Source organism: Falco punctatus (assembly GCF_963210335.1).
Source record: "Falco punctatus genome assembly, chromosome: 3".
Lineage (NCBI taxonomy): Eukaryota > Metazoa > Chordata > Aves > Falconiformes > Falconidae > Falco > Falco punctatus.
The window spans coordinates 5,150,287-5,165,298 of NC_137582.1; the positions used below are offsets into that span (position 1 = coordinate 5,150,287).

A 15,012-nucleotide genomic window follows, 5' to 3' on the forward strand; every position below is an offset into this window, starting at 1 on the left:
AACCTCCATTAAAAGAAATAAAAATTCATCAAGGAGACCGCAGTACATTAAATGTCAAACAAAAAATTCCCAGAATTCCAAAGGCTAAAAAAAATACATAATAATATGACAATATTTAAAACACATCAATAATAGACCAAGCAGCTGGTTAAAGGCCATGAAATGCACACCAAAAAGCCTGCCGGGGGGCGGCTGACCTTGGCCGTACGCCAGGTGCCCCCCCAGGCCGCTCTGGCACTGCCCTCCTCGGCCGGGCAGGGGGAGAAACCTAACTAAAAGCTCGCGGGTCGGGGTAAGGCCAGGGAAACCACACAGCAACTACCATTACGGGCAAAACAGACTCACCTTGGGGAAATTAGCGGAATTTTTTACCACTGAATTCAGAGCAAGGTAATAAGAAACCCAAAACTTAACAACGCCTTCCCGCCACCGCTCCCTTCTCCCCAGGCTCAACTCCAGACCCCGGCTCTCCCCCCCCCCCCCCCCCCCAGCGGCGCAGGGCCGGGCCCGGGCTGGGTCAGTCCCTCACACGCTGCCCCCGCCGCCCCTGCCCCCCAGGGGAGGCTCCGCACCCCCTGCCCTGCCCAGCCCGGGGTCCCTCCCGCGGGAGACAGCCCTCCCTGCCCTGCCCCAGCGGGAGCCCTTCCCCCCGCCGCAGCCCTTCCCCCCCCGCCGCAGCGTGTCCCCCCCGCGGGCGCAGCCCCCCCGGCCCGGCCGGCCCCAGCCCCCCCGCCCCCGGGGGCACAGGCCCTGCCCCAGCCCGGCCCCGGCCCGGGCTCCTCCCCGCGGGGCCACGGGCCCTGCCCGGAGCTGCCCCGGCGCCGCTGCCCGCGGGTCACAGCCCCCTGCGGGCACCCCCTGCCCCGGGGGGGGCCCTGCCCGGGCTGCGGGGGGGGAGCCGCTCCCCCGGGGGCTCCGCGGGCCGGGGGCGCCGTGGGCTGGGGGGGAATCTCTGCTCCGGGCCGGGAGCGGCTCCGGCCCCTCCGGCGCTGCCCGGGGGCTGCAGGGCCGCGGCTCCCGCACATCCCGCTCCTCTCCCGCTGCACGTTGTTGTGCGGGTTGTTCCCGCTTCTTCAATACGGTCTCTCAGAGGCGCTGCCGCCGGCGCTGAGGGGCTCGGCCTGGGCCGGCCGCGGGGCCATCCTGCAGCCGGCTGCGTTGGTTCTATGGGACACTGGGGATGCTTCTAGCAACGCCTACTCACAGAAGCCACCCCTGTAACCCCTCCCCATACCAAAACCTTGCCCTGCAAACCCACTACAGCTATAAAGACCACCATATTTAAATAAAGGACTGCTAGACATTAAATACTAGTTAACTTAAGCATATTGGGTCTGGCTGAGCCCCGTGGCAGCCCTCGAGAGTGAGAGAGGCGGTGTTAACACACCAGGGAGTTGGGTACTGCTGGGCAGGGCTCGTACAGCATCCAGGCTGGCTCTCCAACATTCCCCACGTCCCCGCCCCAGTGGGCTGGGGATGGGCAAGATCTTGGGAGGGGACGTAGCCAGGACAGCTCACCCAAAGTGCCCGAGGGAATGTTCCATACCATATGATGTCTGCTCAGGTATAAAAGCTAAGAGAAAGGACGAGGAAGGGAGGGCATTTGTTATTTACAACTTCTGTCTTCTGGAGCCACGGCTACACGCACTGAAGCCCGGCATCATCACCTGCTGATGCAAAGTAGAGAGTAACATCTTTTGTTTTCCTTAGCATCTGCATGTGGGCCTTTGGCTATTGCTTCATTAAACTGCCTTTATCTTAACCCACAGGGTTTTTTTCCCCTCCCTAGTTCTGCTGAGGAGGGGAATGATAGAGCAGCTTGATAGGCACCTGGTGTCCAGCCAAGGTCAATCTTGCACAATGAATAACAGAATATAAAGATTTTGCCAAGCTAAATCGTTTCTACTACTTTACAGGTGTGGGGAAGAAAAAGGTAACAGTGCAACTATGTTCCAATTTCACTGTGGCATTCCAATGTTTGACAGTATTTTGATTATGAAATCTGCATCCAAAATAAGCACCCCACATTAAGTGGATTAAAAACTACTAGACCATGAAATGCCAACAGTAAATAGAAGCCATCATCATCAGTAAACGTTTATGTTTCTAGAGGGCTTTAGCATGGATTGAATCATAAACTTAGGTTACTCAACACTGCTCAAAACCACATTTCCACACCTTATAATTTATGTCTCAAAAATTAGCATGACTTTTGCTCAAAGAGCTCTGCAGTCTTGTGTCACAGCTACTTTCCAGCTAGCTGGACAGCTGTACAATACACTCGGTCTGCTGTGTATATGTAACTGGAGGCTTTATATTTCGACACAACTAGTATTTTGTTGGATTACAGATTTTTATCACTATGGCTTTTTTACTTTCAGAAGACAAGAAGAAAGGGATAGAAGAAGAGAAGCATGAACAGCAATTCTTCGCTGTTAAACAATGTTGATGTTGGGTTCCTCACCCCATAGCAAAACAGCAGCAACTATTTTCAACACTCACACAAGCCAATAGTGGAAATAAAAACCTGGATGGTGAGCAATTTCTTAAAGCTAGGTCTAGGAATAACAAGTAAATACAATGTGCTTGTCTGCTTCTCTCAACATACAATACATTTTAAATGAGGCACAGCCTTTCCTATTGCAGTCTTGGTAGTCTATTGCCAAAGTTTTGCCTGGCCTCTATATGCATGACTCCTATAAAGAAAAAGGATCAACAGGCAATTCCCGTATGTTCCAGACTTGAATTTTCTTCGGTATTCAGCATGGAGAAGAGTAAGAAAGCGCTATGCAATATATCCAGTACAATCCACCTCCTGCATGGTTTAAAATTTAAGCAAAAAGCAAACTCCTGAGACTAATTCCAGATTTAACACTTCACAGCTAAACACAATGCTGCTTTTTTAGCACAAGTTAAGGGTTAGACTCATAAGGGAACTTTAGCATCACATTTCTGCAGCTTTGACAACCAAGGCAGACAGATACCATACACAATCAGATTAAGGAAGGTAATTTTGGTTTTATACTGTGTAATACTAAGATTATTCCTAGAACAGAGATCAGCAAGAGGCACTAAGTGCCTGACAGCACTCTTGCTCTCAAAACAATTTTACCTTAAAAATGTTTTCTTGGAAGCTTTTGCATTAACTTCTCTCTACAATCACATAACTCAAGTATTAGAAAGGACTACACAAGTCTGCTTAATTAGCTTCCATTTTTTTAATACTATTTATTTTTTCTTTCTTAAAAAAACAAGGCTAGGTTAAAATTTGGACTAAAACTTTCAGGAGCAGAAATACAGGCCTCTCATGTATTTAGCTGGGAATCAGCCTTCAGCGTGTACTTACCAGGGAACTCACTTAACACACAGACACAGTCTTTTTCTTCAGTAAAGGCAGGAAAATAATTTTTTAAGAAGTTACAAAGTACGTAGTAAAACTAGTTGTATCAAGAAAAATGGTCAGACTAAAATGTTCATTTTCATTTTAGAGACTAAAAGTAACCTGAAAATAAATAGAATTTTCACTCTTCGGTAATACACTTTACTATCTGTCTGTGATACTAGAACTCTTGCCTCATGAGATGTCTGATGACATCCCACTGAAAGCTCAAATCTCTCTGAGAACTCCTTTCAATAACTTCTACCGTATTTTTTCTGAAGAGCAATTAAATTTCCTTCAAAAAGCCACTTCTTGACAAAGGGGGTATTTTAGCCTTTTATTATTGATGCCCAATGACTGTTTTCTCTAATACTTAATGCTAGGCTTTAATAAAACAAAGTATTATTCATTGGACTGACTGCACGATGTGCACACAGGCACAAAAAGGAACATAGATTTAGAATAGGCCAGTGAAGATGCCAGCATGAAAATGCAGCACCTGGAAAGGAACAGCTATAAAAAAGCATCAGTTCCAGCTGAGTTCCAAGCTCCATGATGGAGACAGCATCCAACTTAGATACCTAATCACACTGAAGGTCCACCACTTAAATCTCAGCTGCAATTTCAAAATACTTCTCTTGAATTGTATCAGAAACTCTTGAATGACAATTTAAAAAAAAAAAAAAAAACCAAAACAACTCTCTCCTTCTGAAACTAAAGGCCACAGAAAGTATTTTCTGCTCAAAGGCTCTATTTTTGCCAAAGATCTTCTCAAAACAATTAGACATTTTGACATTTTAACATGTTATTGTGAACAACTTACGTAAACTGAAAAGACTACATCCTTCTAGTATCCTTTAAAATTTGACAGGTACTGTGGAAAAATTGAAGTTTGTATTTTGGAGTCTTACCTAACTATAGGCAATTTGGTGAACGGAACAGGAGGTAGCTTCAAACCATCTGGAAGAGTGATGAATTCCATTGTACCAGGGCATTTTGCTGTGTAGCTTTCCAGGCTCTGTGTTACATCTTTCTTTTCTAGAAAATAAATTTGTTTAAAATAAAATTAAAAAACAATTTCAAACTTAGATGCACTAAAAGTTTAAAATGAAGTTATAACTTGAAGTTTTATTTGTCTTTCTGTATTTATACAAAGTAACTCTAATGGACTGCCAACGAATTTTTGCATACAATGCCTAGAGTTATGCTCCAGAAACCTTAATGGATGGATCAAATATAATTAAGTCATCAAACAAGACAGTTTTCTGGATTTTTCAGAAATTTTAAAGTGACAGTCTATACCTACTTTTGTTAATTTTTTCATTGTCAAAATAAAAATTTCTACAGTTTATCTAGTACATCTACATATCCAACACAATTGACTTTAAGCATGTTAAGGTTATTAACTGTTATGTGAACAAGTCCTGCTCTGAAACATTAGATTAAGGCAAAGAAGAGAAAAATTACTTGTGGTGTTACCTTGTGTTAACTAATTACCTAATTTTTAATATAATTGTACTATGTTATGCTACTAAATCATAAGAACTGGTAAGAAAACTTTTATTTGGTTTAGCTTAAAAATACAAACAAACATTATCTGGGTTACCTTCAATAACATATAATAAACGCTTATGAATTTTATCCAACAACTATTTTCAACATGGTATACATGGTTTCTCCAGAAAAAAAAAATGTATGTCTGGAAATACATGGCTGCCCTGGTTTCAGCGGGGGATGGACTTAATTACCTTCTTAGGAGCTAATGCGGTGCTGTGTTTTGGCTTTGGCGTGAGACTTTGCAGTTCCTCAGGCCTTGCTAGCAAAAAGGCTGGAGGGGCACAAAGAATTGGGAGGGGACACAGCCAGGCCAGCCGACCTGAACTAGCCAAAGAGGTATGCCATACCCTGGGATGTCACTTGTGGTATATGTACCTGGGGGGTTGGCCGGGCGGATCATTGCTCAGGGACTGGTTGGACATCGGTTGGCAGGTGGTGCGCAGTTGCATTGCATTTTATTCTTTCCCTTCCTTTTTTCATTACAACTGTTATTGTCATCATTGTTATTATTGTTCTTTCATTTTTATTCTGTTTCAATTATTAATTTGCTCTTATCTCAACCCTCTAGTTTTACATTCCAACTCTCCTTCCCATCTCTCTGGGTGAAGGGAGAGTGAGCAAGCGGCTGCATGGTACTTAATTGCCAGCCGGGGTTAAACCATAACAATGGCCTGAACACAGTTATATTTCTCTGATCAAAGGGGAGCCTGTGAATGGAAAGAAGCCTGAGAGTGCATGTTTAGAGGAGAGAATGAAATAGCTGAAAAATCTTACACCTATATGGTTTTAAGGCACAGTGAACATTCCTCCATATATGTGCTACCAATAAAAATAACTATCCAGCAACTACACTGTTTCTAGAAAATACTTCAGAGATCAAAATACTCAATGATAAAACAAAATAGAAAAGGGAACAGTCACAGCAAATACTGCTTTCAAAAAAACCTGCTTAGACAAGTGTATTTGGTTTATGCAGCAAGGTTTTTGTAGCAAGGGGTGCTGTAGGGGTGGCCTTTGAGAGAAGAGACCAGGAGTAGCTCCATGTGAGAGAGAGTCAGTTCCAACCAACTCCAAAACGAACCTGCTGCTGCCCAAAGCTGGGCCTATCAGGTATATGCTGGTGGCACCTCTGTAATAACATATTGAAGATAGGGTAACAAATGCTGCATAGCAGCTGTGAGAGGAAGGAATGAGAAAACTGTGAGAAACATACCCTGTAAACCATGCCACTGCCCAAAACACCACCTTGGGCCTTGAAAGGCACAGACATCCACTGATGTTTGTGCTGACCACATCAATCCAGCTTAGTTTGTAAGCTTCTAAGGCCATGACTCTTTCAAAGCAAATAAACATTGATTTTAATCACCTTCACTGAAACTAATGCCAAGTAACTGAAATATTGCCTTGCTGGTGTCTGTGCTTCACTGAACTGTCTCGAGCCACTCACCACCTTCTATGTGCATGCAGGAAACATCTCACACATTATTAGACATACACATACACTCAGATGAGCATAGCACAGCCAGGATTTGTACTTCAAGACTGTGTATTTTCATACAAAATTTCAGGCTACAGCATTCAGGTTGTTATTTGCCATGTTACATAAGCAAGGGCGCATAGTACGAGTAGAAACCACTGAGATGGAAAGCATCGCAGCTACCAAGAATGATGAAGACAACACTACAGTATGCGCTTAATTCTGCTTGAAACCACAGGTCTGTCATTCTGGAGAACCAGCTTTTATTTCCTAGTGTGAAACACTGCCAATTACTGTATTCAAAGAAAGCATGCTGCCACTTAAGAAATAATTTGTTTATTGATTTTAGGGTCACATTTTTATTTCACACTAGAAGCTCAGCATGCTTTCTGCAAAGACAAGGCTAAAACAAGACATTTTTCTATGCTGACATTGTATGAAACGCAGTTTAAAGCATGCTGTTGCCAAGCCAGCAGCTGTATTACTTTTTATTTAGCACTGCACCTCAGCAGAGATGCTAAAGGAATCTACACCAATAGGACATATCAAGAAGCATTCACAATGCATAAGAGCAAGGGCTGTATAATCTTGCCTGAGAGCCACTTCTGAAAGCAAGTGTTGGAGCCTTTCTCCCTTGACTGAGCACCTCTGCCACCTGACCTCTTGGCTCTGAATCAACAATACAAACTTCTCTACTTAGTCAAATTTGCAAAGCCTGTAAGTGCCAAAAACCTGCTACAAAGTACTACTTTCAAACAGCTCTGAATTCTCCTAGCCTCTGCCTGGTGTCTTTGTATTTTGACACAATCAGAAATTTCAAGAACCTCCTGGGAGGATCTATTCAACTACTAAGTCTCCTGACCCATCGTTTAGAAGACTGCGATTGAAACTCTTATCACTGGTACTTCTCTTTTAAAAGAGATGGAAAACAGCTACTCTGGGAGGTCTTTACCCACCTAGCCTCTTCATGCTTGTATACCTCAGCAGGAAAGCACTTGATCCTTTGACCTGTGAACTCACCTCAACAGCTTTAAAAGCCTGCAATGCAGGTGGAAACACTACTGGATACTCTTGCGTAGTTATTACAGAGATTCATTTATTGAGTGAGAAATGATGGGTTATTTTCTCATCTGGAATAACTACATTCGTTAATTATTTTTTGCTCCAGTTTCTCTACAGACTTATTGCAAGATCAGGATCATAGAACAGCTGCAACAAAGTAGAACAGCTAAACAGAGCCATAGTCTGTACTGCCACTCAAGCACAAACTTTGCAGTCTATTCAGTACAGCCTCCTAGTACAATTTCCCCATTTCACAACAAATTGTTTTCATTACTTAGGGCTGCTTCTGACAGCTAAAAATTCTGCAAGACCACCAGTATTCTTGGTAATGTTTTCCTGAACTACTTCACATTAACACAATGAACATTGGTTTTGTCCCAAAGCTCCTTCAAACCTTCTAGTAAGAGATCACAAAAATCAGAAAGCTTTGGTTGCACAGCTAGAAACCATTTGTGACTGGAAAGCTACTAAATGAAAAAAATGAAAAGATAGTTTTACAATCATGTTTCACATAATATTATATCACAATAACCAGCCATTGAAAAAAATCAGACAGGGACAGGAAAGAAGGCCAGTGTCGTGGTTTAACCCCAGCCGGCAACCAAGCACTGTGCAGCCGCTTGCTCACTCCCCCTCACCCAGAGGGGTGGGGAGAGAATCAGAAAAGAATGTAAAACTCAAGGGTTGAGATAAGAACAATTTAATTGGTAAAGCAAAAGCCACACACACAAGCAAAGCAAGGAATTCATTCCCCACTCCCCATGGGCAGGCAGGAGCTCAGCCATCCCCAGGAGAGCAGGGCTCCAGCACATGTAACGGGTACTCGGGAAGACAAACGCCATAATGTTGGATTGTCCCCCTCTTCTTTCTTCCCCCAGTTTATATACTCAGCATGATGCCATATGGTATGGAATATCTCTTTGGTTAGTTCGGGTCACCTGTCCTGCTGTGTCCCCTTCCAATGTCCCGTGTCCCTCCAGCCCTCTGGCTGGCAGGGCCCAAGGAACTGAAAAGTCTTTGATTTAGTATAAACATCACCCAGCAACAACTAAAACCATCAGTGTCCTATCAAAGTTGTTCTCAGACCAAATCCAAAACACAGCCCTGCACCAGCTACTAAGAAGAAAATTAACTCTGTCCCAGCTGAAACCAGGACAGTCAGTTATAGACTTAACATTTTTAAGCACTTCAGTAACCATGATTTAATGGTATCACACAAACAGTATTTCATGCCTTGGCCGGTTACAAAGAAAATTAGAAGAACACAATTGCTATAACTGTATGTCTTAGCTCTTCAATATTAGAAGAAATTTAAAGTATCTGTACCTGGGCTCAGTCAGTACCCATTAAAAACTAAATTAAATATTAAAAATAACAATTATTTGTTCTCTGGCAAACAACTGGTTGATCTCATTCAGATCAAGTCATTATGTCCCTTGCAGAACAACCTACAGCAAGGTAGAATGAAGAAAGGGAACATTTTATGTCTGACCTGCCAATTACACTGGAAGACAAACAACTTTGTGTTTCCTTATGCAACTTGCTCAAATGTTGAAAAAGCAAGTTGGGAAACAGCCAGCCAAAAGCCTTCTGACTTCAATTTTCCTCTAGTGCTAAGCCCAAAAGCAATGTTTTAACGAAAAACCCTAGTGCCTGCGGTTCTTTGTGCTGGCTGAGCTTTTCCTTCCCCCTTGAAAACAGCAAATAGTGTTCACAAAGGAGAAGTTCGAGGAGACCTTCTGCTGCAGGCAGCCCCCAAGGAATGGCAGCCAGCTGGCCTACCCAACGCTCTCAGGAACAGTCTCAAATATCTCCTTGATAAATTATTAGTAACACATAACAAGACAGAAAAGTCAGCCTGACAGGAGAAAAAGCAAAAGTAGTTTCTCCACCCAGAAACACAGATATTTCCTTCACACACACACAAAACCTACCTCCACCACACCAAAACCAAGAAAGATAAAGAAAATTGCTTGGTGAGCCCTTTTAGAACTAAAGGAGAAAAAGTCAGCATCTGCTGCCAGGGAGATCTTCAGCATCACCCTGCCATCAAGATGCAGTGTATTCTTTAAACTATAGAATTTCAAAAAGGCCATAAAACATGTTAAGACCCTCACAAAGGCTTAAGTAGAAATTGAGTATTCATTGACAGTAACAACTACAAACTTCTTATCTTGAAGTTAATCACTAGAGTAAAGCATGTATGCAAAAGTCTTCATGAGCTTTCAGGTAGTCCCTCAGCTCTAGTTTCGGATAGATGCAGACGGGCTGTAAACATCCTATTTGTACTCAGTGTATCACTCTTCACTACCACAAGCAAGCTAATGTCGTAAGTGAAGCACCTTAGCAAGGCTTGCATTATCAGTCCTCTAATTCAGTATTTCAGTTGTTTAATTCAGCAGAACAGAGAAGGCCACCTCTAATTTGCAGGCAAGCACCACCTGTTTTTCCATTACATTAAGTCTGATATATATTAGATGACAGTATTTTCTACAGGTTTAGTAAACAAACAACATCTCTAATATTTTTCTGAAAAATCCATGGAGCAAGTAAACATGACTTCAAATTGCAATACACCTCAGCATTTAGCAACATTTTCACACTGCCCTGATCAGCCACATTTCAGGCTCCTATCTATATTCTTAAGTTATCGGTTAGACAGGAAGCACACACAAGCTGACTGGCTAACTGGATGACAATATGACCAAAGCAAGTGAGAATTAATGGTCTTTTCTTCTTTGCCTCCTCAGGGCACCGTTAGTATCTACTTTTTCTGTGTATAAACCGGTGTCATGAAACTGGCACAAAATTAATATCTCTAATCTGTTCTCCAAACCACATTTTGTCAATAGACTCAAAAGCCATTTTTACTGAGAAAACAAGAAAGGCACCGGCAGACAGCATATTATATAACTCTTTCTTTGGAAAATCAAGCAAAATCTGTAAATAAACATACTGAAGATTAAAACTAATAAAATTCAGTTTGACAAGGAAAAGAGGAGGAACAACAAGAAAATAATCAATGCTACCCAGAGAGCTAGACCTACTATCATGAACAGATGATCATGAACTATAGAAAAGAAAGTGGCTCCATCCACACAGAGGAGAGAATGAGAGCAAAAGAATTCAGTTATTTGTTGTGTAATAGCTCACCTTTGGAAAACAATTTATTAGCTTTACCACTAACTTTGCAGGAAGAAGAGGGGAAGAAGACAATGTTTTCCACATAAATAAAAATAGAATAGTTGTCTGTTAGAAGCTGAAGGTTTTCTACTTCTAAGACAATCACCACAGAGAGAGAGAATGGGAAGAGACTGACTAAACACATCAGGGCCTTCTATTACAAGATTTTTAATAATTATGTGAAATGTCTACACATTAAGTCACAGACAGTTTGAAATTCACAGCTACCACAAAAATATTTTTAGTTACAAGTCTCATTAAAAGTTGACATAGCTGAAGTTGAAGTTCAGAAACATGGCATTAAAATGTCAGTATCTAGTTCTCCACCATATCTGAGAACTTCAGATGTCCATATATTTTGAATACTATAAAACTATTTTGTACATACAAAATCAGTATGTAAACCACTAAACAACATTTTTTTTTCATGTTAAGAAATACCAGAAGACCTACCATAAAGTGGAGCAAATTAAGCATCGATAGTTTCCATAATAATAAAAACAGTTAAGGAGTGCTCCAAAGCTGCTTCTGAGTAAAGTAGGCTTTGTAAAAATCTGCAGATACAATGGCATAACTGTTACACACATCTGTTTTTGTATTTTGGGTGGAAGAATCATGGAGACAGAAGATGGCAAGAACACCACACTCATTTCTGTGAGACACTTTTTCCCTGATAAAGTATTATGCAAAGTCACAGAAATTTGGCCAGACAGGATTATCATGATTCAAAGTTTCAATGCCTCCACTGGCACAGAGAAGAGACTCTTGCTTGAGAACAGGACAGTGTAATAGTTTAAAAAAAAAACCAAAAACCTAGACAACTGTCTGAAAACTTAAAATAAAAACATGTCAGCTCTCTACTAATACATTGTTGAGTTTTCCCATCCCTCTGAAAAAAAATTTCTTCGGTATCACTCCTAGATCTTACTCTTCTTTTCTTAGCACATCCAACCATATTCAATGGACATCATATGGGTAATTCACCAAAGAACATTGATAATCCTCTTTTAAACATGAATATTTCTTTTTATATATAAAATGCTACTTCCAGTAGCAGGCTTGATTCCAGTGCCTTCATTTGGATTTAGGCTAAAGAGAGCAGTATTGTTAAGTGTCATATAAAATTATTCGAATTTTAGTGATATAGCACCTCCTAAAATAGTTTCCTTCCGTACAAAACTATTAGCTCTTAAAAACGCAGCACAAATTCTTCATATTGCCAATTAAAGCATGTCTTCCCCCAAGGATTCTTTTTTTTTTCTGGAACAAAAAAAATGTGCAACTTGTCTTCACTTGAACACTTGTACCTTTTCCCTCAATTAATCAAATCAAGCTTCTTCAAAAGTGAGAGGTATCTACATGAAGATACCAATTTTGAGCTAAAGCTCAAAAATTTCATTCTGTTCCTGAAATACCTCAAACAAATTAATAGGGAACTTATGTCATAAAGAAATGTACTTTTTCATTGTAATGATTGATATTCTGCTTCATGTTAAGAATCTGGATATGCTATTGGCTGGAGGTTTTGTCTGTACCTTATCAACACACAAGTCTAAACAAAGGTAAATCATGTGTGAACAACTTTCAAGTTTGTTTATAATGCTAGGCAATTTGGATCAGTCTTCATTTTATTCACAAGACATTATTTTTTCTTTCATATAACATATGACTTAAACTGTTGGTCTTTACATTTTTTGCTGCACAAATTAATGTAAATCTTTTATTGCTGTTGCTACTTTACTCAGTCTCATTTATTTATTCCCTTAAAAAAAATTCACTGAATTAGGATCGGAACCAGAGTTACTCAAGGAACACAAGGATAAGCAAATCATTATTTGAAATAGATAAGCATGTATAAGTATTGTGACTTTCCTCTGAGCAACCTTCACTTTCTACAAAGTCTAAAAGACATGTATTTCAGGAAAATAAATTACACCTTCTTAAATAAAGCAGTTTGAGTGAAGTTACTAAATAAGCTAGTTTATCTCTAAGAAGTACCAGTTCCAGAGAGAGATTTTAAAAGAATTAAACAAGCCCAGAGACTTTTACCCTGCTGCTACTATTTTGAAGCTTTTTTTTTTTTAAAAAAAAAAAAGGGGGGGGGGAGGGGGAGGTATAAAAACCAGGAGTAAGTGTTGCAGATAAACTCCCAGGAACATCAATATATAAAAGTGCTGAAGTCTTCTAGTACGCAACTGAAGAAAACACAGAACTAGATGAAAAGCAGCAAAATTAATGGTACTGCAATGAATACGAAGAGTTAAGTGGCTTCTAAGAAGCTTCCTTCTACTTCATGTGCAATCTCAACAGTCTTTTATTACAATGTGAAAAAGCATTTACATTCAAGCTTTTTTAAAAATATATTCATTCTTATAGCATATTGTGCCACTGCTATACATAGAGAACACGAGATGAAAAGTCCATTCAATTACATATATATAGATATATATACACACACATACAATTTTTTATATATACGTACACAGGTAAGATACAGCACTATGCTGAAGCTGTAAAAAGACTTCCAATTAATGACTAAGAACCCACCATACTACTATAAATATTCCCTGGTGATTATATTGCAGTTTTCAGTCTACATCCTAAAATCAGTTAATTTTAATATTAGATGACCAATCAAACTAGCCCCCTTTTGAAAGATTCATTAGTTAAGCAAAAACTTGCAGGTACTTTGTCAACTAAAATACAATGCAGTGCATCACAACCAGTTCATTAGTGTCAGTTCAGTAAACCTCACTTCAACTCAGAAGTTTACTCAAGTTTTAATTTGCATTATATTCTCTATTCAGTCTGATTAAAGCTTCATTCTTTTCAGGCCTTGAAATGAGTAACTTTTACCTTTCTAAAAAATTCATTTGCACACTATAGAGGATCCTAGGGGAAATGCTGTCCTAATTTAAACACAGTATTTGGGAATAATGTTCCTTATGGCTATGAAACATTGTAAAGTGGTGACAGGCCATGCCTATATTATCAAGTATTGCAGCACAAAAGGAGAGAAGCTATAGAGCAAAGCAGTTGGTGCCTACATTAATGCAGACCTGCGAGGTTTACAACACAGGATCTCTTACTTTCATCTCTCAAGAAATGATAGCACAATCAAGCGTACTCTAGGAACTCTTCTAAATAATCCTGGCTCAGCCACGAATTGTGATACTGCCATTTTTGCCCATTTCCTAATAGCTTACAACTGTTTTGAAAAGCAAAAGCCACCTGATTAATAATCTCTTTCCTCAACTATACATTCTCATTGACTTCTTGTTTCTTTCTATCTTTTCTAATAAATAATTTATGTACCAAAAGGGATATTTTTTTTTTAATTCAGCAATACTGTATCGACTAAATTGCACTCATTTAAATGCTCCTTCATTCCTTGGAAATAAGTCACACTCCAAAGATCTTCCAATTCCTTCCCATTAGATCACAATTACCCATAAGCCTATTACTATTTGTTAGTTTCTTGTAATTTACTCAGTACAGATGAAAAATCTACTGAACTCCAGATGGGTTCAAAGGATGAAATTTGGTTTACTTTCATTCAAGAGAAGCATCAAGGGTCAGGAACAGGTGCAGACACTTTGTCACTACTGAGATAGCCACATACGTGTAAAGGCAGTAATGAATCTTGTCACAACAATCACTGGGATGGCCAGGATCATCAAGATGACTAGGATGCAGATGTCTACACTGAAGACACACTCACCTCAGAAGAACTTCCAGCCCTCCCTGAACTCTTTAAAAAAATGCAGAGATGCATTTGCCATTTGTAATTTTAAAGTGAGAATGAAGACAACTTATAAGCAATCCATTAACTGCAACTCTTAGTAGTTCAACTATGTAATTTTAAAATTCTTTTAGCATCTTTGAACCTCATGTGGTACCTGAAATATATTACTACTCATTTTACAGTTCAGATCACTCCCCACCATAAATCATTTCTAATTAGACTTTGAAAGAATTCCACAGATTTATTGTCTGTAGAGGAAGTACCAAGCCTCAGCAGGCCTCCTGCTTCTGATACGTTTGAAGTTATTAGCCTTCACGAGTTCAGCACGCTATGCCTCAAAATCTTTTCTGGGCTTATGTCCTGGTCAATCCCTGCCCTCCCTTTATCAGGTTTGACATTCCCTGCTACTTTCTATGTTTGGATACAACATCCACTTCTATACAGTAAACTTTTTTTTTCTCTCCCTATCACATTGATTTTGCTAACTACCCTTATTTTTTTCATTATTTTTTTTACTTTAACGGAGGAATACACTTAATGAGAATCTACCATGACATCTTTAAGCAGTATCCAGCTACCAGCAAACATACTACTCCTTTTAAATTTCTT

General features: G+C 40.2%; 1 protein-coding gene across 11 annotated transcripts in view; it reads right to left on the reverse strand.

The window, feature by feature from the left end:
- The window catches only part of TRAPPC9 (trafficking protein particle complex subunit 9), a gene marked incomplete at its 5' end in the record, with an annotated part of 509,504 nt that overhangs the window by 452,916 nt on the left and 41,576 nt on the right, over positions 1-15,012 (reverse strand). For all 11 annotated transcript variants that reach the window (XM_080377735.1, XM_080377732.1, XM_080377736.1 and 8 more), the window contains one exon: positions 4,291-4,417. In XM_080377735.1, the coding sequence (XP_080233861.1) occupies positions 4,291-4,417 (127 nt within the window). The remainder of the gene's footprint in view (positions 1-4,290; positions 4,418-15,012) is intronic.